This window comes from Ammodytes marinus (assembly GCF_949987685.1).
Source record: "Ammodytes marinus genome assembly, chromosome: 11".
Classification (NCBI taxonomy): Eukaryota; Metazoa; Chordata; class Actinopteri; order Uranoscopiformes; family Ammodytidae; genus Ammodytes; species Ammodytes marinus.
Window position 1 is genome coordinate 30,006,572 of NC_137215.1, and position 27,489 is coordinate 30,034,060.

A 27,489-nucleotide genomic window follows, 5' to 3' on the forward strand; every position below is an offset into this window, starting at 1 on the left:
ATCCCACAGATTCTCTATGGGGTTCAGGTCAGGAGAGTTGGCAGGCCAATTGAGCACAGTAATACCATGGTCAGTAAACCATTTACCAGTGGTTTTGGCACTGTGAGCAGGTGCCAGGTCTTGTTGAAAAATTAAATCTTCATCTCCATAAAGCTTTTCAGCAGATGGAAGCATGAAGTGCTCCAAAATCTCCTGATAGCTAGCTGCATTGACCCTGCCTTTGATAAAACACAGTGGACCAACACCAGCAGCTGACATGGCACCCCAGACCATCACTGACTGTGGGTACTTGACACTGGACTTCAGGCATTTTGGCATTTCCTTCTCCCCAGTCTTCCTCCAGACTCTGGCACCTTGATTTCCGAATGACATGCAAAATTTGCTTTCATCCGAAAAAAGTACTTTGGACCACTGAGCAACAGTCCAGTGCTGCTTCTCTGTAGCCCAGGTCAGGCGCTTCTGCCGCTGTTTCTGGTTCAAAAGTGGCTTGACCTGGGGAATGCGGCACCTGTAGCCCATTTCCTGCACACGCCTGTGCATGGTGGCTCTGGATGTTTCTACTCCAGACTCAGTCCACTGCTTCCGCAGGTCCCCCAAGGTCTGGAATCGGCCATTCTCTACAATCCTCCTCAGGGTCCAGTCACCTCTTCTGGTTGTGCAGCGTTTTCTGCCACACTTTTTCCTTCCCACAGACTTCCCACTGAGGTGCCTTGATACAGCACTCTGGGAACAGCCTATTCGCTCAGAAATTTCTTTCTGTGTCTTACCCTCTTGCTTGAGGGTGTCAATGATGGCCTTCTGGACAGCAGTCAGGTCGGCAGTCTTACCCATGATTGTGGTTTTGAGTAATGAACCAGGCTGGGAGTTTTTAAAAGCCTCAGGAATCTTTTGCAGGTGTTTAGAGTTAATTAGTTGATTCAGATGATTAGGTTAAGAGCTCGTTTAGAGTACCTTTTCATGATATGCTAATTTTTTGAGATAGGAATTTGGGGTTTTCATGAGCTGTATGCCAAAATCATCAGTATTAAAACAACAAAAGACCTGAAATATTTCAGTTGGTGTGCAATGAATCTAAAATATATGAAAGTTCAATTATTATCATTACATTATGGAAAATAATCAACTTTATCACAATATGCTAATTATATGAGAAGGACCTGTATGTATGTATGTATGTATTAAAGTAGTATGTGGGATAACACCGGGTTAAATGCTGAATGTAAGTGCACTTTACTGCAACTGTAACCAACCTTACATTGCTGGTATCCTGCTGTGAGCCTTTTTTAGTGCAGACCAGGTATAAGGACAATATGAACATTTCATGTCACGAGCCTCCAGCCATGGTGACAGTATTAGGATGTAGGAATGACTGGGGAGATGCAGCGCCACCCCTTGGTGTAAATCAGAATTTAATTCCGATAGTTAACCACTAGTGACAAAGTGTTCCATCCTCCCATCCCTGGTGCAGACTACAAACAACTCTTTTCACTTCTAAATTCAGTAATGAATTTGACTGACTCTAAATGACTAAATGATGACAAAATCATCTTATCTAAAGTTGATTGAGTTCAATCAACCTTTAAGTAAAGAGTGTTTTGTTAAACTAGTTCTTCACTTATTTACCTTGCACGTTTGCAGCCACATAGTAACCAGCTTTCTAGATTTACAGAAGCGCTGTTCACTGCACCACATATGTATAAAGAGAATTGTTTTTGTTGTTGTACCATCAACTACTTGCTATGGTTGTTATTAGCCTTCTTCTAGAGAAAAGCATATTATTTGCTTTGACGTGGCCCCTGTTGTGTTGAGTATAGATAGAACACCAGAGTATCAGCATCCGTGTTTATCCCATTACCACAGTGTTCCGTGGCTTATGTGCCTTGAGCCAGTTCCAGCTGAGTGTGTGTGACACCTCTTTGTGCCTAATGCAGCCCGTGTGTGTGTGTCTTTTTGCAGGAGGATATTTCTGTGTGCATGCTGGTGTGTGTCTCCACAATCAAAATAATCTGATAAAATGCATTGGGAGTGTTGTTATTGCTTGTTATCATCTAGTAAATGTGGTCTGGCACTGGTGTGTGTGTGTGTGTGTGTGTGTGTGTGTGTGTATGTGTGTGCGCGAGTGCGTGCGTGCTCTAAGAAGTTTATAGCCTCTTGTTTATTAACCTTTTGCCATGTATTGTGTTGAAGCATAGCCTTAATTAGCCACTGCATGTAGATAATTGAGGTCACCGTGCCGAGAGCTCTCAGCCAGACGTTTGTATGGGAGCGGGTTGGTCAGGAGCCTCCAAGCTGTTAATACGTGTCAAGAAGAAGAGCTGACTGTAATTGAAAATTGAGAGACCTGAGAGCCCCCAATATATCCAGAGTCAGAAGAGCTGCTAGTAGGTAAATACATGTCTCACATGCTCAATTTAATACACAGCAAGACAAAATGATAATAGCATCCGGGGAAGGATTTATGGCTTCTACAGATCCACTTTTCTTTTTTTTTTTCTAAATTCCATTTAAGATTTCCAGTAGAACCTTACCAAAGACTCATCAGCCATTATGATCAGCAGATAACACCTCATCATAGATCCTATCTATGCATAATTCAGCTGTGTAAAGGCCAGGACACACCTTCCCGATAATCGTAGAGTCGGGAGGGGGCGGGGACACGAATCTGTTTGGTGTGTGCCGTGAAATCGGTCGTCGTAGATGTTGTCGGGCTTCTTTTGAGCCGATTGAACATCGGCGGCGGGCAGTCTTTCAGTTGGAGCAATTTGATTTGTGGAGGGCTAGCGAATCAGTGAAGCCCGGAAGTGAGGCGGGTAGCACAAACAGCTAACAACAGTTAGCCATCGTTTTAATGTGTTTGTTTGTTTCGTTCAGCGAGTACTCATATGCATCAACCCTTGTTGACTGTTCGACACCATGCTCGACACTCTCTGCTAAAAATGGTGCTCTTTATGGTCCATAAATATAAATACGTATTTCTATCTGTTTATGGTCTAGAGAGCCGTCCCATAATTTCCGGCTTCCGTATTTTTTCGGGCCACAATACAGATTAGCGCCGCCTGCTGTTATCGAGACATTACGTCCCGCGCAAGCGCACGTACGCAAAGTCAGCAGTCGGTTTGGTGTGTTCTTTGCACTTTTTCGGCCGCGACGGGAAGACTGGAGCTCCCTGAATCGGCAGTCTCCATTTTCGGGTAGTCGGACTGGTGTGTCCTGGCATTTAAACAAAAGTCAGTAAAAAAAAAAGAGAGAAATGCATTTTTTTTTTTTTTCAAATCATTCCATATAGTACGACACCCTGCCCTTACACCCTTAGCTAGGCTGAGAAAAAACTCCCAGTAAAAAACCCTTTTACGGGATTACAATTTTTTGAAATCTCAGGGAGAGTTGACAGAGTAAGGGATCCCTCTCCCAGGACGGACATCCTGCAATAGAGATGCAGATGTTTACATGGTAATACTAAATTAAAATATGACTAGTGAATAGTGTGGGTGCAGGAGGGCTTCAGATGCTGCCACTGTCCAGTGTCCCACTCACTCCATATTTAGTCACAAATCTTTAATATCCAAATTGAATGGAACCCCACCAAAATGCTTCTGCTTATGTTATGTGTTTGTGTTAGAAAATAACTGCGTAACAAATTATATCCCAAATATATTAATTAGTTTGAATTGCTGAATTGATATTGGCTTCCTACTTTAAAAAAACAACAACAACCCAGCATCAGTCAGGCTTCTATATCCAGAACACGAACAAAAGAAAGAAAGAAAAACAAATAATTAATTTAACTCTGCCCAAAACCAAAGAACAGATTAGTTAATGCACAGCTATCTTTAGGCAATACTACTGAACAATTTGATTTAATAGGGAATGGTTGATTAAAGTTACTTGACCTTAGAAATTGAGTAGTGCAACTAAAATGTTTAAGATGACAGTTTTACAACAATGCCATACAATACAGAGTTGTGATTTTCATGGAAATTGAGATGGTTACTTATTATTGTTTTTGCCTGTCTTAAAGATGTTACATTTATCCACCATCGGGTCTCTGTGTGATAGAACTGAATTAATAGTATAATTTCAATCCAAATATGTATAGCCATTCATCCTTCTGCTGTCACTCTGTTGTGTGGTCATTTTTACATAATGCCTATTTAAGCCTCTGCATTGAACAGGACTGCTGCTGAATGCTTTATCCAAGCATGTTGGATTCAATGTTTCATTGAAAAAGCAAATATAACGTCAATATCATGTCTTAAAACAATATTGTTAGGACTGCATTCAATAGAATAAGGTGCAGCAAAGTTCAGCTGTTTTCTCCACACTGTACTGTACTGTATGGACCGACTCACTGTTTGAAACCAGCAGGTAAACAGCCAAAGAGTTGGATATTTTTCTTAGGACAAAAGAGCTATAAGAAAATGTATCCTAATTTGCATTAATCACATGGACCCAAACTAAACTCCAACGGAACCCTCTTTTTCTGCTGGATGTTCAAATATTTCATGTTTAATGAGGCAACTCTTTGCTAGCATGTTAGCCATACGAACTGTGTGCTAGCTTGTTTTGGAATTCATTTTCCCCCTGGTGGCCAAAGAAAAAAAATCAATGTATGCAGCTTAAATAAAATGAAAGGGGATAGAATCAATTAGTTAATTATGATTTGTCTCAAATGAGTTGTGATAATACTATACTGATAGATTTGAACCCAGACTCATTAGACAAATGCGTGTGTCCATTTAAGCAATGGGTTTATTAAAGACAAGTGGATTCTTTTTTAAGTCTAGTTGTTTGACCGAAACACTGCCGCCTTCCAATCTGTGGAGTTAAGGAAGGATAGGACAAAAAAGTGCACTTATTTGCTCCCCCATCATGTTATGATAATCACATAGGATGCTTTACTTCCTTATGCTCACACATTTAGTTCAGCTGTGGTGGAACCTTTATTATACTATCTATGGGTGGAACACACAATGTGCACTTCACTCCTCTGAGAATATTCAGGTCCAGCCCAGTCCAAAAACACAAGGAACACACACTGGACTACTTATATAAACAACATTTTGATGGTTTTTGTTTTTTTGCTGCATTCCCAGTTTACTGGACATGCATTTAGTAATAGGAAGTGACCCTACTGTCCTAGAAGCAGAGGCGGCCTTCAAGACCTAGTGTGGGGCCCCCCACTTTTTTTTGTATTTTCTTGAAAAGAAAAATCGTAATTTTTTATTTTTATTTTTTTAATACATATTTCTTGTGCATGCTTCCCGCAAAAAGAAAACAGATTGTAGAGTTTTATGAGATGATGGGCCACTGGGTGCAGACTCTTAAAGGGCCCCCCCACTCCTACCTATCCAGTCAGGTACACTGACTTTTCAGCACATATACAATTAATGGTAAAAACATATTAATGAAGTCAGTTTTTCTCACAGGATTTAGGGATACTGTGGGAGGGACCCTGGTCCTTGTTGGGGGGTCCGGGGGCATCCCCCCCGGAAGAAATTTTGTGCCTTTTGAATTAAAATGCATTAATCTGGTGCACTTTGAGGGGAAATTTAGAGGCTATATCAAATCCTGAGATGCAGCAGGAACATTATTTTTCAGATTTTTCTTAATCTGGCAGCACTCCTTACTCTGCTACTGTAAAAACAGCAGATTGGTCTGCAGACCGATGTTCTATGATGGAGAGACTCATTTCAATAGATACAGGGTGGATAGCTACTTTTTATGAACAGCATAGAATTTACACATAGAAATCGTATTCCTGTATGTGTGTGGGGGCCCTAAAGGCTCATCATGAAGCCCCTTAGACAAAGCTACTAATGCTGTTTTCTTATGCTTTTGTATTTCTCCCCTACTAGTTGAGGGGCCCATGATGATTTATTTCCTTATATTTAGGCTTATTCCTTTTTGGACCCTGTTATTGACATGAGTGACTGAGCTCTTTGACAATGCGACATGAAAAGTTACTATGAGGCCTAGGGCCCGGTAGCCTGCTCAAGAATTATTTATTAAAAAAAAAAAAAATGTTTAGGGTGGGTTTGGGGGCGGGGCCCCATTCAATTGAATGGGTTGAAACATAGCTAAGGCCGCTACTGCCTAGAAGGAAAGCTTTCCGTTAGATTGTGTTTCAACCGCCCATTTGATGACCTTCCTTTAGTGGCTTTCAATTTGGTGTCAATGAGTTTAGAACTATTAGGTGAGCAAAATGATTTCATTACCTTCAACACCTCCATAACAGAACCAGTAAAACTGCATAGCACAGCTCTTTGCACACAAGTTAAAAGGAGACGAGACAATCAACAGTACTTGGGATTGTAGGCTACCTACCTCCCCTAGGGAAATAAATCTCTGCTAGATGGAGCTTCATTTATTTCTGATTACTACTCCTCCTAACACATTTTATTTAATCCTTCTTCCCCTCCCCCTCACTGCCCCAGAGCTCCTCTGCTCTGTCAGCCTAGTACATTGCTCCACATTAATCATGGCTGTCTTAGCCAAGCCTTTCGGGATACATTACAGTTTCCCACCGTTGCCTGTCACTCAGTCATGGGAAGCTAAGCCATTAGTGAGAGGTAATGCCTTTTTAAAGTCACAACAATACTAATTTAGCTTGATTTAAAGAAGGGATTTCTTGCATGTCGCGTTTGACACTAACTGGTGTTTATATTTAGCAGTGCATCCCTTTGACTCTACACCCTGATCCCCCCCTTTTGAATTGTCCGGGAAAGCCAAGGATTGAAAGGTAATCTTAGGCTGCAGCAGGTGACCCCACCTTAGGTAATGGGCTGTGTTGCTCCATCACTCATGTTGAGTGGGTGTGTGTGGACATGATGTCGGAGGCTAATCTGAACAAGACTGGCTTGTTGGACTGTGATTTATCTGTGAAGCATGAGGAAATCTCTACAGCTCTGTGTGTGTTTACAGAGCTACCATATTAAATACTTATGTGTCCGTGTGAATAGTGGGGTTTCAGAGTGTGTGTTAATTTTTTTTAAATGAAATATTCCAGAGCTTCCAGGCCTGGTACGAATAGAATGCTTTCGGTAGAAGTGCTTGACTTTATGCACAGAAAAAAAGTTATTTAATACACACTCGAACATACTTACCTAAAGGAGTTCCATCACAAGTCAATGTTGGTGGAGTCGGTAAAAGATGAAAGCTAAACAAGCGGGGCGGGTCCGCCTTTTATTATTACTACTCCTCTCCTTGTGGATTTGTGGATAAGCAATTTATCAGAGCTCTCCCAGGGGAATGTTGATTCTATCACTACAGGCTTTTTCTGCAGCCATTTCAAATGGGTAGAGAAGGCACTTTGAAGTAGGTAGGGAGGTGGGAGGCCACCAACACTGCTCAACATTGTAATTACAGGATGCATGGTGATTTTCTCCCTGGTAACATGCATGTTGGATGGCATTGAAGCTGTTTCCCCATTTGATTTTCTATTTCCAGTCCATACCAATGTTGAGATGCCTTTTGACTATTGGTAGTTTCTGAGAACTCTGGATATTTCCATCCCAGTCATATTTAAAACTTAACTAAAACCTGCATATCTAATTTAAATAACACTTGTGATGATCCACACATTTTTCTCTCATCGGTATCCTTTCACACATACTCCTGAGCGTTTCTCATTTCTTCAAAGATATGATATCTTTATGCTGGAATTTTATACAATACAGCTAGACTTTATTCAAATATTTATAAAAAAGCATTTTAATACAGGAAAAGGAAATCCCTACACCACCATGAAATCGGCAACAAACAAATAAATGAAGGAGAATTTATGTGTTCAATATTCAAATACAAGTTGATTTCATTCTTTCATTTCTTGCACATGTAACAGACCCATATTCTATGCTTTTTCTATTAGCATTGAATTAGCATTTCTAGAAATGCTTGCAGCGCATGCTCAGAGCTAAGGGTTTTTCTTTGACAAGTGGCCTTTAAGTTACAACGTTTTTGGCCGTGGAGTCCTGAAAGTTGGGGGCCAGCAATGTCTCCAGAACAGTTATAATGAAGTTTCTTAAAAGATCCCTTCCAGACAATAGGCAATTTCAATCACACACTGTAGATTTCTATGCTTCACATCAAAGTGCCATTTAAGTATATCAAGCTCCATGTTCTCAATGTTTAAATGTTAGTTTGTCTGGTTGTGTTTGTGTCTGTGGTTGTGTTTTTGTTCTGTTTAATCTGTGTATGTTAGGATAGCAATGATGCACTGTGCTGTGCCCAAGACAAATTTCCCCACGGGGACAATAAAGTTGAACCTTGACCTTGACATTGACAAACTTTAAAAACTAAATAACAAATGAAAGGAAAAAGTATTATTGTTGTCCACAGAAACTGTCTTGTTTGGCACAAGAGCAAAGCAAGAGGGGAAGTTTGTATTTCCTATCAGGCCACAGAGGGTTCAGTCCTTGGTGGTGTGGGGTTGTTACTGGTGGCTAGCTGGCATGGCCCCTGTTCCTCGCCATGTCTATCCTGCCCTTTGTTATCTCCCTGGTTCATTGCTGGGACTTCTGGGTAATCTTGGTAATATGACTTCTTCTCGGTCTCCATCCTCAGCCCGTTTGACCAGCTTCCTCCCCCTCTCTCTTGGATACATCTTCATGTCAAACTTCTTGTCACTTCCTAATTAAGCCTGTTTATTCAATTTGTTCTATTGAAGAAATCTGTAAACTTTTTGATGTGGCGTCTCACACTGTTGTGTAGATATAAACAAACACGACCACAAAGAGGTTCAGGAACGTGCAGATGATGCCTAAGAAGGCCAATATGGACTCCTCCTGCTCCTCCTTGATCTCCAGTGCCCGTACATCCTCGATGGTGAAGACTGTGGTGCCCATGACCCTAACCTGGCACGGGGACACTTATCTGGAATAGAAGGGACATTTTTTAGGAGAACCGTGTCAGAAAAATTGTCACGCATGAACGGAAAGCAAAAAACAGAACTTGGTCTTAATTTGGAATTAACAAACTGCTTTCAAGAATTAGCATTGCTCCAGCTAATATACTAGTGTTTGTACAAAAAAAAAACAGCTCTGGGTTTCTGCAGCACCGCAAACGTAATCCCTCTAAGGAAATCAATCTTGAATTGAACCAAACAGCAGAGCGGAGTGAGGATTAAACATCCACTGTTTATGACCTGGCCTCCTTGACAACAGCGTTTATTTGTTTAGCCCCATCTTCACACGATCTGTAGTGAAACCGCTTAAATGCCAGTAATGCTCGATGACGTTCCCTGATGTCAAAATAAGCTTGATTTATTGCTGCCATTTAAAGTCCCCTCACACTTGCCTACCGCCTTTCATATGCCTTCACCACAGAGAAAGTAACCACAAGGATAAAGCTACAGAATCATTCTTGTGTGTAGACTGAAATATACTTCATCGTTAACATGTAGCATGATTGTCACTTAAAGTTGCAGTCAGCGATTCTGGAAAACGCTTGTTGTCAAAATAATGTTTTGTCAAAATCTGTGAATATCTCCTCACAATCTGTTCGTACTGTGCGTATGTCTGCTGAAAAAAAATCAGGTGTTATTACAGTCTCTGTAACCTGGTATGTAAACAAAGGGTATGTAAACAAAGGTGGCCCATCATTAGGGATGGGAATTGATAAGAATTTAACGATTCCGATTCCTTATCGATTCTCATTGGGTGAGAGAATAAGTACAAATTAGTTTGTTTGTATTAACTCTCTTTAATATGATCAGAAGTGTGTCTAGTTTGTCCCTTGAAAGATTATCAAGAGTAGGCTACTTTAGGATTAGGAAATTGTCAATCTTCACATTAATTGGTGTTGGCTACAAATGCCATTATGTGCACTAAAAACACAGATTTAAAAAGGAAGGAAGAGCTTGTGCCTTTTGGATATTAACAGTGCTCATTTGCACAGAAAAAATACAAATAAGTCTTTTGAAAAGATAAGACCAACTATCAACTTTGGCAAATTAACAATTTTTATGCAGAAAAATTATCATGCATCAGGCAAACCCTCTCAGGAAGGGTACGAGATCTTTAATGTATGTTAAGTGTTATTATATGATTGCGCCCTTACTATGAAAGGGCAACGTGATGTCACAACGTTAACGCCTCAGGTCAAACAACGTTGTTGTTGAACTGACTGCACAGTAGTCAGTCATGTAGGCTATTCAAGAAGAGAATAAATACGCCAGAAAGGCTAAAAGAGAATGTATCGCTTTGCTTATTCTTCACCACGCCAGTGACGAGGAGTCACCGCTCCATCTCAGCTTTACAATGTACATGCTGTTATGTGCAGCGCGCTGTTTATTATTAATATAATGGCCCGTCATCAGACACACGTAGCGAATGGTTTTATACACATCGATCGCTCCATCAAGTAATCCAAGGCAGAGCTGTATGTATGGGCAGAGAGCGTTATTTTAAGTGTGTCTTACTGTCTTTATAAAGTGTCTTGTTAAACGTTTCCTTAACACCGGACCGCCGAGTCCCGCTGTGTGTTGTTTTGGGTTCGTCTCCACCGCCGGGCATAAAAGCAGCATTATAACAGCTGATGAACGAGAGTAAACAGCGGGCCTTTGGCAGTGGTCAGGAAATCCTTTTTGCTTTGCTTTATGCTGCTCTCGCCTTTTTTATGTATATCCCTCTTTCAATTGCCCACACCTAGGCCTACACACATGTTAATTCTCATACAGTTTATGTTCAAATCCAAGTGATGGACAATTCTGTTGCTGACTAGTAAGGAAGCGGACGTTTAAACGTTTAACCGTCGGGATCGCAGTCTGCGTGCTTGGTTTTGCTCGTGCTTGTGCACGGGTCGTTTGATGAAATGAAGTGGCCGTATTATCGCCTTTTCACGTGAAATATAACCAAACCTTAGAGCGCTTCTGCCTCGACGCCATGTTTGCTGCGTTCTGAACCAAAACAAAGCAGCGCGAGTGTGAAGTCATGACGCATTTGCAACGAGCGGAACCGGTAAGCGGAATCGTTAAGCAGGCATGTTAACGATTCCAAGGAATTGGTTCACTCGGTTCAGAACCGGTTCTCGATTCCCATCCCTACCCACCATAGCTAGCAACCTGCCTGTTTAGAGAGCCTAGGCTCTAGATTAACACTGGGTTTCTTTTTTCATCTCACACACATTATGTATTGGTAATGGATTGTGTAGAGATATTCACTGATTTTAGACAAGTATTTTCCAGAATCACTCCACCTTTTTTAAATCAGTTCAATTCAGGAAAAAAGCTAATGACAAAGGATGGTATAGAGAAAAAGTGTCTTACCCTAAGGCGTCTGAGGTGTAAGACAACATCAGCCGGCATGCTTTCTAGATTCTCAATCGAGAACCATGGCTTTAAGGGCAATGCCACATGTGGAGACCCTCGGGGGAGAGAATGGCTTTCAAACGCATTCCCAAAGTGACTGAGAGGAACAAGCAGCCAGCTGTGTGTCACGATTGGCTTTGCAATGCCCTGCAACGCTCCAGCAACGCTCCCAGTCAACACCTCCTCAATGTCACTTCTACAGCGCCCACCTGTCAAAATTCAACCAACCCCACCCACCGACCCCAACTTCCCCTTTTGATTAAGTTCGCCCTCTTTGCTGTCAGTTTTTGGATTAGCAGCTAAAGCGCTAGCAGTCTCTTTTGGGAAAGAGAGAAGAAAGCCTCCCGATTCCCCACCGTTCCTTTCATACTCCCAGACAGTATGCTTCTTCGTCTCTTGACTCCCGTGTCGATTCTTTGCCTAAAGGTCTCCAAACAACAACAACTCCTCGTCAGTAATTGTACACACACTCTGGTTCTTTAGCGTTCTTCCAGTTTGCGTTGGACTTCTCTGGGGAACAGTGAAATCGGTGCCTTTTCAAAAAATCCTCTTACCGATCACCCAAGTCCCCATGCCAACACTGTGCACTGTATGCTCAGCTGATTGGTTCTCGGTGACACCCAGTCTCCTCTCCAGCTAGGTAAGAACAGGCAGATACCTGGGTTAGTCCGGTTCTCACAGGTGATATTCCAGAAAGAAGAGGAAAGAGGCTGTAAAAATCCCTTTTCTGCCCAGCTTGTATTAAAAGGCAGAGGCAGCCGGGGGCGCCAGACAGCAGTCGCTACGGCTTTATGGATGTGCACATAGCGCCAGTGACAGCAGTGTTATGGTAGGTCTCCAACACCAGTTAGTCACCGTTACAGGACCGTGCGCTGCATAACCAAGCAGATGGCGAAAGGAGGGAGGACTGATCCTGATGGTCGTGGCAATGACCAGGAGAGAGAGAGAGAGAGAGAGAGAGAGGGGAGGGGAGGGGGGAGAGAGAGAGAGAGAGAGACAACAGCCCTGGCTTACTTCTGTGTCGTCCTCTCCCATATGGGGACTGCTTAAGCACACATGCACACCACTATACCACCTAAGCAAAAGAAGAAAAAGACCAAAAATTAGATAAATGGAGTTCCTCTGTGCCATGCTCTGCTGGTGATTTTGAGTCCATTATGGAGGGCTGTTATTGTGGGCAGACCTGAGGAGAGAAGAGGGAGGTAGTGGAGGAGGGGCCAACAATAGGAGGCTGTGGGGAATAAAGGATGCTTGATGCTGGATGGAGGACAAAGAGGGGAGCAGTGGAGAGATGCATTGGTTTGTGCACAGCACGCAATCAGATATATATCTCCAGATAGATAGAAGAGTGGCATAGGAAATGAAGGCATGCCATGCCTGCTGATTTGCCTGCTGTTGATATGCACCTTACAATTGCGTTCCTTCTTTTTTTATAGGTGGAGTTAGTGATTCTAGAGAACTTTTGTTGTCAAAATCAGTGAATATCTTCTCACAGTCCGCTACCTGTCCATACTTAAAATAAATCTGGTGTTAAAACACAACCTAGGCTCTGTAAACTGGTACGTAAACAAAGGGGGTCCACCTGAGCTGCCAACATGCCTGTTTACAGAGCTTAGGCTGGATTGTTATGCTCATCTGTACAGGTAGCAGATCGTGAGGAAATATTCACTGATTTGGACAAAAAGTGATTTTGAGAAAAAAGCGTTCTCCAGAATCGCTGACTCCACCTTTTAATACCTGTGCCTACACCCACTGCTTCCCTGCTTCGTGATATCTCCATTACTCTCTATATCAGCGCCAGGCTAAGTTCCTTATTGTTAGTCTAGCTCCAGTACCATGCTTAATTGTTGAGCTTAATAAATGAGGAAAAGTGCATTCCCTACCAGTAAATGCATTTGAGACTGCCGTTCTTAATGTATGTCAACAGGCTTCTGATCCAGTCAGCTCATATCTCCCAGCATTATGACTCATTCTCCGTCCCTCTCCCCTTCCGTCCCTCATCATCCGGGGGTGTTAGTTGTGTTCAGGTGGGAAGCAGATGCTCTCCTTCAGCCAAAGGCACAGTAAAAACCTCTTTTTGAAAAGTTACTTTTTAGTCAATTATTCCCCCCTGCAGTCATCATCACAGTGCGTATGGCTCTGAGGAACTGATAATGTGAACACAATGTTTCTATTTCCGCCTGAAATATTTTTCACAAAGACGCCTGCTCATGACTTCAGCTGGGACCATTTGACCTCAGCCTGAAGCCAAGTCTTAGGTTCACATTTGAAAGCAATGCCCCTGAAAATGAATGTTTTATCACACAACTTCTAAAGGGTATTTTCAGGCATTTTCCAAAAAAAGAAAATTTTTTAGACTGTAAAAAGAGAGACCATTCCATAGATTTGTCTCGTGAGTAACCCTTAAAAACATGATATGTGTGTATTGTGCCAGGACACTAAGAGGTTAATAAACCCACCTCGTATATGTGTGACCTAAACAGGCTGACCGATTTGAAAGTGCAACCACTTTCATGCTTTATTTGCTGGAGCCTTTAAAGCCCTTTATGTCTCCCCCTAAACATTCTGTATGTTCCTAAAAATGAGTCACTCACCATAGACATATAGCAACATTATTAACTAACTAAGTAGGGGAGAACGGGGTTATATGTCACATGGGTTGGTTGTCACAATCGTTATATCTCACAATCGTTATATCTCGGAACCAGAAGGCGCTGTCTTTGAAATATTGGTATGTAAATATCCAGAATTGGGATCAGAGGTCACCTACATAGTCTTCCTTGGAGTTAGACTGCTAAATTTGAGGTGAGAGGACTGTTTGTGTTTTTCATGTCAAATTGAAAATATTTAGCTCCTCAGTATTTTTCTTCTAGGCTTTTACACAATGGGTTTATAACAAAACACTTGTTACCCTAAAAGTGTTAAGGGTAAGCTGTCACATGTTATCCAAAGGCTGCAGCCAGAAAAGGAACCCAATAACGAAATAAATTGTCAAGCTGTATCCTCACTGACACCCCAGGAAGGAAAGAATAGAGCCGGAAAAGACAGCTAGCATGCAAAAGAAAAAAGGGCAACAAAATCAAAACAACCCCGTGCATCCCAAACTAGACCAGCTGCCAAGGCTACAGTAAGTTATGTGGGCCTATTTGTAAACTTGAAAATGCAATTAAACTTTCAAATTTATGTTGCGTTCCGAATCGCATACTCTTTCTTTTTTCTATTCTACATACTACATCCGACGATAAAAAGAATCTATTTAGGATGCAGTAGGCATACTATTGGGACATACTTTACTCTCTTATTTCATCATAACATTGCGCCTTGATCTTGCCTTTTGCTTTTATATCCGTGGCATCCCCGTTTGTTTTCATATGGAGGCTTCATTGATGTGACGTCACTTCACGTGCGCACTGGATTGTGGGTCAGAATCGCCCAAATAGGATGCACTTTTCAACACTAACAATCTTGGCCGCATGAAGTAGGATATCCGGGTACTTCTAACCATCCTAAATCTGGCCACAAGAATCGGGACATCCTAAGGCCCTGTTCTCACGGTGAAAACGTGACAGTTTTCCCGTTTTTGGTTAAAAAAAACCCCCGTTCAGACACCATTTATCTGACATCTTCACTCGTACACATGTTTTCAGAGGAAACGGGACGAAATCGCTGTAGTAAGCATGCCATGCCAGCAGTTGGCGGTACAATGTAGTTTATGCACAATTTGATGCATAAAACCTTACTGTAACCGAAAATTAATGCCACTCACGTTCATAAAGCGGTTGGTGTAAGCTTGGGGTTACAAGTATTGTAAATGACAAGCTTTCTGTCCTCTTATTTCACCCATTGAACTTGTGAAAAAAGAAGACATGCTGATAGTGAAGGGGCTTTGTGAGCGGCTATCTTTCCTGTTAGGCGTACTTCAAAATAAAAGTCAACTCACGTTTGTCCAGTGAAATGCTATTAATGTTTAGCCAGTGACATGCTTTTACTGTGAAGCCGTAGCCTTAATGCTCATTTTGTTGAACAGTAACTTAACCGCTGCGAACTATGGATAGTGTTTTTTAATGTAGAGAGAGCCGTGTCCCTGGCATATAGAAGTGACACACGTTTATTTTGCTAGAAAAAGCGGCAGAGCACAAATCTTTCCCCAGACAAAGTGGCGGTTGCATGGTATCAATAACTTACTAATAGACTAAATTGGCGAATGTTATATTTGAGCCCTGCACGACACTCTCCGCTGATCACAGTGATGGTGCCGCGGAGACACCGTGCATGTTATGTTGTCTTCTAACTTTATAACTCGCGTGTGGGTATTTTGACAGCAAATGTTATAGACTATGCATACGTGAAGTGGAGCCGTGACGTCAGCGTTATCGGGGGAAATGGTTGGTGTTTACAAGAAACCAAAACCGTTGTGTTTTCCAAAAAATCCTCCCTGGGAGTAGATCTCAAAAACTTGCGGTTTCATGCCTGCGTTTGCTGTTTTCATGTACATGATATAGTGCAACCGCGGGAATTTTTCCGCGTTTGCACCGTTTCGTGTTGCCGTGAGAACAGGGCCTAAATCTTTTTTCTACATACTATATAGTAGAAAGTATGCGATTCGGAACGCAACCAATGTTCTGCTTTCTTGCCTTCCTCTTAAGATTATTCCCATTAAGATACCATTGTGACAACCAACCCCATAGTGTGTGACAACCGACCCCTTGATGGGGTTGGTTGTCACAATGTGTAAGGGTGTGTGATGAGTAATTTCTTCTTTATAACAATAAATTAGAAAAAGTGAGGGGTACACATTTCAAGCCAACACTTTAAGCTTCAATTTAATGTAGGAATGACTATTGAAAGATGTTTAGGTGATGAGCAATTCTCACTCGAGAATTACACTGATTTAGCTTGATCTGAGCTTTATTTTGGGCAAAATGTATAAAACTTTGTACTGTTAAACACTGATTTTATTCTTTTGATTCTAGCGTGTTTATATGGGATTTCCTTTTGTTTTGTTTTCTTAAAGCTTGAGTAGCTTTTTGATTTTATTCTAACAATGTTAAGATGTCCACTGGAGTATGTTAACCCAATACTTAGTTACTGGAGTATATCTTGGTTTTCTAAAGGGATTCTTTGTGCAAGAACAAATGTGTTCCTTCTGTTCTTTGTAATGGCACAGGGCTTCGGGCCCTGGGTGGTTCCACTATAGTCTTGCTTTGATGCACATTATCATTTGTGTGTCCACTGAGGCAGACCGTGTGTCGGTAGAGACATGTCACAGTGGTCATACTTTCAGCTTTTCCCTTGGCCCTAGAGGGGGTCAGGACCACCTGAAACTGCCCAGCCATGAGCTTGAGTCAGAGTGTGAGCCACCACCCACTCTCTCTGACACACATGCTCAACACCTTCTACCCCTGTGGAGAGATACCCGGCCCCTCCAAGCAGCAACCAGCCTTATGCATCCACCACTCTCTTGGTCAGCCATGAGATGAGACTCACTGGTCACCTGTTGAATGATTTTTAGCTTTTTCTAGATTTTTTGAATTGACCATTCCAGTAAGTAAACAAGTGGCTGCTTGAGCATTTGTGTTTTCATCAAAGCCTATGCCTAGTCCTATCATGTTTTTTTCTCTCTATCTCTCTCTCTTGGCCAGTGTTGCCACAGTTACTTTTAACAAGTAACTTAGTTACTTGGTTTAAAAAGTAACTAAATTAGATTACTGATTACTTTTTTAAAGTAACTAAGTTAGATTACAAGTTACTTTAAAAGTTACTTTACAGGTTTTGAAACCCATATATCTCAATTTAAAACATGCACATATTAAGAATCATTGAAAATATATAAAATAAAGCTTGTAGGCTAGTAGCCTATAGGCATACTGTTTTCAAAATAATAAAAATGATGGTCTAAAAAATGTAATAAAAAAAAAACTTTTTCCCCCCATGAAAATAAATGCATTCCTCCAAAGTGCAAAGACAGTAGCAGTGTCTTTAAACTTAACTTGCTTGGCCCTTCACTCTCATGCATTCATCTGACTTTTCTCTGCGGTGTCTCATGTGTTGATGGACTGGGTGTGTGCGGCCACCGGTCGCCACGAGACTATAAGTTTCCAAGTTTTAAACACTTCTATCTCTTCAACGTCACCGTACCCGAATCCTAAATATCCCCATAGCAGACGCTATATTTCATGGGGGGGAAAACGTTTGTTTTCCGCCACAGTTCAGCTTAGACTCGGCCGTAATGCTGCTGCTGCATGCACGCACACACACCGCATGTCAGAGACGAGGAGCGCTACCAAAAAGACGAGAGGAGCAGTTGGAGCGTTTAGAGACACATGCGCGCACATTTATTTACATTAAATCGCAATCGCAGTCATTTGTGCAGTTATGTAAAATGTTTCACTAAGGAAAATGACAGAAATAGTAACGCAGAGTGACTTTGATGAGTAAGTAACTTTAATCTGATTACTGGTTTGGAGATAGTAACGCATTAGATTACTCGTTACTGAAAAAAGAGGTCCGATGCCGGCATCACTGCTCTTGGCGGACCTGTTTTGGATATGGTATTACCAAGAGATTCTTAGACCAAGTCAATCAGCTGGAGTGGTCCCAAGAAATCCACTAGTGTTTATTTAATAATGAATATAAAAACTGGGGATTGGCAATTTCTTAAAGGTCATCTATTATGCAAAATGCACTTTTTTATGTTTTTTCAACATTAATATGGGTCCCCGCTGTGACTAGAGACTCACAAAATATGAGAAAGAACAGCCCTCCACCTCAACCTTTCTGAAAACCCTATGTTCAAACATGTTCACATCATTTCTAGACATGTTCCTATTGTACTCCCCCCATTTTAAATCCCATATATTAGTCTATCCAACCTTCACTGCTGAGCACAAAGAAACCAAACTGGATGAATAGTAAAGCAAGAGTCACCAGTGGACAGGATTCTGGGGTTTAATTAGAATTTCTGCTTGGCATTTGATAACGGGGCGACTGTGGCTCAGTTGGTAGAGCGGGTCGGCTGATGATCAAAGGGTTGGAGGTTCGATCCCCGCCCTGCCACCTGTGTCATGGTTGTTGTGTCCTTGGGCAAGACACTTCAGCTACCTTGCCTCGTGTGAATGTCGATAGTTAGCCTGCCATCGGTGTGTGTGTGAATGGTAACGTGGGAAAGGAAAACAGGTCTCCCTTGCAAAAGAGTCTTCGGTCTCAATTGGATTTACCTGTATAGATAAAGGTAAAAAAAATAAAAAATAACATTGCAGGATTTTCTGTGCATGATTATCAGTGCAATTATAAAGTTAAAATTATTTAACCACAGAGTGCCAAAGTGTAAAAGGATAAACTACCTTTTATCTTTTTACAACAGAGTAAAATGACGTGCTAGCTTCCTCCTCCATGTTGTACTAATGAAAAGAACATCAATATCCTTGTTATGAAGGCAAGGCAAGCTGTACTTATAGAAGGGGAAAAAGTATTTTAATTTGAATAGATTATTACGGAACGAGGAGGTTATTCTGTTTGTTTTATAGAATGAATCATTTATGTCCTAAATAATTCTGTTCTTCATACATTTGGCTGTAGCAAAGTTTTCCGATGTCTTACAAAATGGAGAATTTTTTTTTTTGAGAACCAGCAGAATGGAGGCTGTTTGATGGGCAAGAAACCCCAATTGTATTCTATTGTCCACGCCACGGCACTTAGAAATGTCTGTTTCTATCTAGTCCAGTTCTTAAGCATTTGATTGAACTTGAGCTGAATTGTGAACACGTTTTCCGTTTCAGGTAGCAGGTTCGCGCAACCGAGAGTCAGTTACTGCGGCAACATACGCCGTGGCTCTAACCTGCTCGGGAGGTGGTTAGACCTACCCTAAGTTTGTTAAGCAGCAGCTCCGACTGAAGAAAGAGTCACTGTTACAACGCGTCCCTGTACAGTTTAAAGCAAAATCAATCCATAGAAATCTCCATCGGGATGTTTTTATCGTGTACTGATGATGTACGTTTGATCAATCATTTATCTGATCAGTAGCCTTGTTCTCAGCCCTCGTTCGTTCATATGGCAGCCACCTTACACATCGTGAACATGTTCTACATTCAGATTAATAAACCTATTTGTATTGTATGTAGGCCTATATCATTCTTTTTATTAATTGGGATTTTTTAACGTCTGTGCCACTGAACAGATTTATGTCAGGTTGAAATGTAATTCTGCGGCTGGGGCTGCACGCGATCGTTACTGTTCACTTGTGTCATCCCAAAGTCACAGACGAGCCTCGTTAAATAGCCGTATATGAATATAGAAATAATATAATAATTTAAACTGTGATCACTAGAGGACAAGGAATCTGGTAACACATCAATCAGGCTCTACAATGGAAACTGTCATCTAATGTGTCTGACGTTAATGTCTTTCACTCCTCGTTTAAAAGAAGCGACAGTCTGTTTACTGCACAGTAGGCTATTATAGCTTGCCTACATAATACAGCGAATATAAAACACTGTCAGCAATGCTGTGCGGCACCATCTTTTTTGCTGCTGCTGACATGCGTATGTAATTCTTACGCTCAACCCAGAGTAAACACGCTCAGAGTTGATTGACCCAACGCTGATCCACTGTTCTGAAACCGAAAACCAAGAGTTGCTCAGCTCTGAGTTGAGCAACTCTGAGTTGAGCAACTCAGAGTAACTCAGAGTAACTCAGAGCAACTCAGAGTTGAGCAACTCAGAGCGCAGGATTACTAGAGTTTGAAAAACCTGCTACCTGAAACGGGGCTCAGTTCTGATGAGTTGCACACACATCCTGCCCAGTAATGACCTGTTTGTATCTAGAAAAGGGATTGGGATTCCATGCTAGGTGTCAAGAAGAGACACTGGCTGAAGGGTGATTGGAGAGCATTATTAAAGCCTGGGGAAGCTGGGTTTGGTGAAGATGCTGGGGGACCACAGTAGGTACCTGGGAATTCCAATATAAATGTAAAACAGTCCGGGAGCCACACACACACAAGAGCTGTTTGTATTTATTTATTTTGAGGCTTGCTCTTCAAGGCGAGCACATGGATGTCTACACACTCAGCCTGTTGATTGCACCACTGTCCTAACACACACCCTTGGATTTAATTGGATTCTGTTCCAGTGCCGCTTGAGTGCAACTCCGAAACAATTTCAGCGGCTGAAAGTTTAACCCAACAATGAATTTTAGGATAGCATTTGGTAGACTTACCCACTCTTATGTTAGCATTGATACAAGGCCAACCTTTAGCGTTTTTAAACCGTTTCATATCATCAGGCTTTGCTGGAATTACTGTACTTTACGTATTCAAGTTTTTTTTTTTTTTTCTTTTTTTTAAGCTCCATCACTGGCAAGGATCCAGTAATGGGAATGTGTGACAGCACGCTTATTCATTTTTGATACATTTTGATTGTCTGTCTTGACGTAAATCGTGCTGTCATCTTCAGTGTCAATAGGTCATTTCTGTGACCAATTTGAATTAACTTTCTCCAATTCACATAAAAGCAAGTGTCCACCATGTCAGCTATGAAGGGTTTTTCTACCATTTTTAAGCATCAAATGAATCCATGCTCCTGGACCATTCTACCATTATCACTGTCTCTATCTCCCTTCTGACAATGAGGGCTCATAACATCTGATTTGAGAAATATGTGAAGATTAACAGTTTAATAGATGATCCTTTGTGACCTATAAGCCACCAAGATGACCAAAAGCTGTCTCCATTAAAGTCAAGTCAAACCTTGTAAAACCACAATGTAAACAGGATTTCACCCTCACACAATGATTTGAATACTGGTGGCCGGAAGCTATGTTTCAATAAACCAGAAGTGTCAATTAAGGCCACAAGTGGCAGCACTGAACATGCAATAAAACCTTTTCTCGAGTAAATCATTGTATTGCACTTAATCTTGTTTATTTCCCTGCTTCACTTTATGAACTAGTCTGTGATTTAAAATATCGTAGTTCCAGGAAATAGCCTGTAATAATGGTAATAATGGATCATGAGCTTATCCACACAACTAGATGAGTGCAATAGGGAATTGTTCTATCTAGACAAACAAACCTCTCTCCATTGTGTTCCTCTATCTTTGGAGCACCTTGTATTTCATTATTTTTATTTATTTACATTTTTTATTCCACCAACACAAAAACAGAAAATGCATGACATACAACACTACTAATTAGCTATCCAACTGCCAGGGATAAAAAAGATAAATTGAAAAAAACGGAGGAGAAAAAAAATGACTTGATTGCATTTCATTGTTTTGTCCTGTGTAGTTCTTGACATGGCCCGGCATGTGCCTCTGTACCGGGCCCTGTTGGAGCTCCTGAGGGCCATCTCCACCTGCACAGCTCTGGTCCCTCTGCTGCTGCCTCTGTCTGGAGACCCCGGGGTGGACGAAGAGGAGGACGACGACGACGAGCACGGGGAGGGACAGACCTCTGTGGGAATGCTGCTGGCCAAGATGAAGACCTGTGTAGATACATACACCAACCGCCTTAGGTGAGCTGGAGAAAGTACCTATAGCTTAATGTGGATTACTGCACTCATAATTAGTCTTATCAAATTTTTTTTTTTTTTTATAATGTTTTTATTCCCAGAGTATTGCATACATTAACATTGTAAACAATTTGTTTTCTTGTTGCTGATTACAGAGAATAAAAACAGTACTTGTAAAACAATCAATACTGTTCGTAACCAGCAAACCCTTAATACTCCTTTCTGCTTTTTTTGTTTGTTTAACTCTTTAGATAAGAAATATTTCCAAACTAAATACATTTAAATTAGTTAAAAAATAAGGAAAAAGATGCATAACCCATACCGTACATTAACAAACATCAATGTATTACCATACATTAACACACACCAATGTATTAACATACTTATAAACCTAAATAAGTGACTGTGTATAAGGTTGCAAAATAGTCTTAAGTTTTAAGGGAAAGGGTTAGCGTAACCTTTTTTTAAATAATTCACACATTGGATCTCTGTGTAACCCAAGTTATCCAACATCCGGCCCATCTTCCATGGTGACTGAATGTATATATGTGTGTCTGTTCCAGGTCAAAGAAAGATAAGAGTAAAGGTGTGGTGAAGCCAGATAGCTCGGATCCAGAGCCGGAGGGTTTGAGCCTGCTGGTGCCTGACATCCAGCGGACAGCAGAGATAGTCTATGCTGCTACCACCAGCCTACGGCAAGCCAACCAGGGTATGTGGAAAAATGCCTTTCTTGGCAAAGCTGATCACAGCCTGAAGACTCTTGGTAACAGCGATACATATTTCCGCTTGAACATGTTAAACACAATCCCAGTTTTTCTAGAAGAAATCTGAAGCTTTACCATTCAAAACTTGGGACCAATTTTGGTGTTTCTGCTCTTTCCCCTGACTTGAAATCTTTCTATTTGCTATCTAACCTTTTTTTTTATTGTCTCATTTCGCCAATATTTTTTATTCTGCTCCAACTACAAGCCTATCAGTCACGCCAATTTCTATTCCAGCGACAAGATTGGCAAAAATACTGAAAAATAAGATGCTTAACAAATATAAAAGTGAGGCATGAATGGCAATGTGAATATGTATGGTGGATTTATTTTGTTTTAACTTTACATGTAATATGTTTAACATACAGGAATTAATTATAGCAATAATATTTACAATAACTATCAAACAAATTATTAAAACAAATATATTTATATATATAATAATTAAATAAAATCCTGAGGGACCAACGAAAAATGAATGAATAAATAAACAATGTAAAAAGGGTAGGCGCAATAAGCTAAGGCTTCAGCCTACACCTTTTCGATCAAAACTATTTATAAGAAATAATGTATTAATTGACAACTTTGTGTTTTTCTTTTGTGTTTTTTTATTTTTATTTTTTTAACTTGTGTATGTAATGTTATGAATCTGTTTGATCGAAATAAACTAAACTAAAATAGTGGTTAAGGTGCACGCTTCTGGTGTTGAGTAATTAAACATTCACCACTTTGTATTATAAAGGGCAGAATACCCACCTCTTAACCCATTGATGACTATGGCAATCTAGGATGCATGTCCTTAATGCCTGAGGGTTTTCTGAAAAAATAGTACGAATTGTCAAGTCTACCAAAACCTTAATATCTAAGCCTGCGTAGCACATAGAAACATGAAATAAAATACATTTAAAAGTTAAGGTTCACAGGTTTTATTTAAACATGCTGCCTTAGCGCTTACAAACCAAAAAAAAAATTCTAAAAATCATCAAAATTAGATGGGGGAGAAAAAATAAAGAATACATAATATAAAATATTTAAAAATAATGTGCTAAATGAGGTTATAATCCTGCTTCCTTTTTGCAAGTATAGCAGTGACTGAGTGTGCAGTGAAGGGATAAAGATAGACGGATATAGGAAGGAGAAGATAGCTTTAATTTATTATTTAGTTCAGTTATCACTGGCACCATAAATCCGACTTCCCAGTACAACTGGAACGCAGACTGACTCCTGCTGTCGGGAGCAGATCAGCTGGTCCAAACGGCTGTATACCACGGAGATGAAAACGAAACTGAAACTTAACTATCACCTGGCTGGGCTGAATTTGAGTTGGAGCAGCAAAATACAACCTAAATTCATAAATATTGTTAATAAATAGATGCAATGTGTTGTGTGATTTTCGTCAGTTGCCTATAGTAGACCTTGATTCTGCGCTCCGAACGCCACTAACTGTTCTGTAATACACTATCGCCGACACAGCTGGCGTATTTTTTTTATTATTATTTTGTATTTATTTATTTTTTATTTTTTGATTGGTGATTTTCGGCAAACCACACAACTTTTGGGTGGTCACGTGGTCTTAAAAAATCGACAAAACCCACCTCATGTGTATTTGAACCAATGACGGTGCATTCTATGTTGCGCACGCCATGAAAATTAGATAAAGTAACAATGCTGCGCTACACAGCATCAGGCAGGAGATACAATGTGGCATCGCGCTGCAGCCGTCATCAATGGGTTAAATTGATCTGTTCTTGGGTGAAAAGAAAATGAATTCGTCCAGCAGGTCATTAGTCACCTTAACCCCTAAAATGTCCACCACATGATGAAACATTTTGTGATCTTGTTGCTACACAGTATGCCATATTAATGAAAGGAAATGTGCATGTGGGCTGTAGTGTGGTGGCTATGGATAAAGATCAATGTCCAGTCACACCAAAATATAGGATTCCATGGTAATAAAACAAAAATTGCTCTCTGTAGCATCAATAAACCTGTGCTAAATGAACAGTGTGATAAATGAACATGCCAAATAAATGATGATGCTATATCGATAGCCGTCATCGCGCTCCTACAGTATGTGTGCACCGCTTATGCTTCCACGATTATGTCATGTTTCAGTTCTTTACGATTAATATGTAAAAGTTCATTCTTGACATTTGAATTAGTACTTTTATTCAGCACTTACTTTACTCGTTACAACCCACTGTATTTGGGTACATGATATTTCTTTTTTTATTTTACCTTTATTTTACCAAGCAAAAATTGCTTGAGAATCAAATTACCTCTTTTTCGAGCGAGGCCTGGCCAAGTGATAAGATTAAGAGTAGGGGTTGACATGAGCAGCCTGTATCGCTCCCTCCTGCTGTCCACTTGAAACACAATAGACATTTAAAAAGATGTATACATTAACTTAGAGAAGATAGATAATATAGAGCAAGTCAATGAATTGAAGTACAAAGTACAACAATTTAAAGGAATATTAAATATAAAAAAGACATGCAAGTGTTCTTTTAAACTGTCCTTTTAAAAGAAATTAGCTGTACAGATATGCATGAGTAAAATGATACGCTTTAATTACATGTTTAAGTGCAAAATTGGTTCAAAAAAAATTAAAAAACAGTGTACGTAGCTAGATTATCTCAACCGTTTTCTGTAGAAATTGAACAAAATTGCACAAAAACTGTTTGCAGTCTTTATTATGGTAAGTAGAGAAGGGCAACGTTTAGTCCACAACTTGTTCTGGAAGCTCTACAACATACGGTTTAGCGTTGGGGCGGCTGTGGCGAAGTGGGTAGGGCGGTCGGCCACTGGAGTGCAGGGTCGGTGGTTCGATCCCCCGCCTCCCTGTCACTTGCACCCTGCATGGTAGCTGCTGCTATCGGTGTATGAATGTGTGTGTGATTGGGTGAATGTGTACAAAACAATGTAAAGTGCTTTGAGTCTGTGAAAAACCAGGGAAAAGCGCTGTATAAATGGAGTCCATTTACCACTTGGAATTTTGTCTTTGTTTTTTCTTTCAAAATAATCTCAGATAATCCAGGATCTCGTTTACCACTTGTCTGATCGTTGTCGTTGACTGCTCGCGCCTTTTGCTCTTGAGATTTAAGCAATTACCGTAGAGAGAACAATGCTATCAACAACCAATGGCTAGAGCAAAAAATAATGAAAACCAAAGGTGTGATCAATAGTATCGTTTCACACAGCCTAATGCAGACATTGAGGGGAAAAAAACATGTTTTACAAGAAGCCATTTTTTATATAGTGCTTCTGTACATGCCTGCTGTGTTCTCTACAAAGATGTCTACCAAGTGTTTAACAATGGTGTTTGCTCCCACCTTAGCAGAGAGGAAGCTGGTGGACTCTTCAAGGAAGGTGTCCAGTCGGCCCAAGCCTCTGTCCATTCTACGCTCCCTAGAGGAGAAATATGTAGCCGCCATGAGGAAGCTGCAGTTCGGTAAGTTTACATTTTTTTTCTTTGGGATGTGAATGTACAAACAGCAGTGCCTGTGTATTCATTAAAGGTTCACTAAGCGGAATGGTCAGTTTAGCACACTTTCTGTCAGTGACTGCAGTTAGCAGTCCCCTCCCTCGTCCCCACGTCACCACATTAATGCACTGCGGTCTTCAAGCAGCGAGTTATCTAGCATTATCTCAGATCCGTAAGTGTGATAAAACATGATAAAAACCATCAAAACAGACAGGATTTTTACCTGCTCCACCATTGTAGGCGCATACACATTCACCCATCTGTCGCTCTGCACGTGCACCTGCAGTGAGACGGGTGCTGGTTTGTAGTGTTCTCTCTTCTGATTGGTTATCAGTAGTGGGATCCCCGAAAGTTTGTTTGCCGATTACATGCAGAGCGGGTGACTGAGAGATCAGCTTTATGAAATGCGCACACTATATAAGTGATCACTGTATGAATAAAGAGCGATTTAACACTTATATTAACATAAATAAATCGCTTACTTCACCTTTAACGTATACACACAACCACTTTTGGCTCGACTTTGTGCACACGTGTCAGTGATACTTGCGTCATAATCCAGGTTGGCGTCTGTTAGCGTCTGAAAGGGGAAGCAGACTTCAGGCTACATTCCCATCCGGCTCATCCCTTTGTCTTGTCCATCACTCTTCATTCAGCCATGTCATGAATAATTACATTCTCCTTTTGCTGTGTTGGAATTGATTTTGTAAGCAGCTTGATGTCTGAAGTCATCGCAAGTGACTTGACTGCAAACAGCGTGCCGTCATAATAGAGAATAGAAGCAGAAAACTCAAGACAGACAAGTGAGGGCTCGACTCTAACAAGAAGACTTGTAGTGTAAGACGTAGAACTGACAAGGTTTGAGCAAGAGCTGACAAAACTGACTGGCTAGCAGGTTTTGAGGTTCAGTTGGATATCTGAATGGGTACATTCCTGTGTAGGACATTGACACTGGGCATTATTGCCTCGTTTCCACTTAACAGCATTTCTAGGTTCGGCATGGCAAGGTACACACACTAACCATAGATCTGGCTTGCGTTTCCACTCCCTCAGTTGGTAGGCAGGTTTATGTTGGACAACGATATCCACGGTTTGGCACTGGCTCTTATAAACAGTCTATGCTATACACAACACTATAAAGAGCTGTGCACTGATATTCTCTGAGGAGATTGCACACCGCGGTTACTCTATTGCACAGATATGTCTATTCTGTCGACCAATCAACGGACTACTGTGTGTAGTTCCACCCTATTTGGGACCCTTTGGAACCGCTTGGTACCCCCAACGAAAGGGTGACACAAAAATAGGGCGCGGCACTGTTGGCTTATTTTGGTACCCTTGCCCAATTTTTGACAGTGGAAATGCAAATCAATGCGTGCCGAGCCACACCGGACTGCACAGCTCATTGGAAAGGATTCATAAGACCTCATGATAG

The 27,489-nt window shown here is 40.9% G+C and overlaps 1 protein-coding gene across 11 annotated transcripts in view; it reads left to right on the plus strand.

Moving 5' to 3' along the window:
• The window catches only part of birc6 (baculoviral IAP repeat containing 6), a 163,713-nt gene that overhangs the window by 108,883 nt on the left and 27,341 nt on the right, over positions 1 to 27,489 (plus strand). For 9 of the 11 annotated variants that reach the window (XM_080037113.1, XM_080037120.1, XM_080037122.1 and 6 more), the window contains exons 65-67: positions 21,587 to 21,812; positions 22,373 to 22,518; positions 25,908 to 26,021. In XM_080037113.1, the coding sequence (XP_079893239.1) occupies positions 21,587 to 21,812; positions 22,373 to 22,518; positions 25,908 to 26,021 (486 nt within the window). The remainder of the gene's footprint in view (positions 1 to 21,586; positions 21,813 to 22,372; positions 22,519 to 25,907; positions 26,022 to 27,489) is intronic. The other 2 variants (XM_080037116.1, XM_080037123.1) reach the window with 1 other exon arrangement.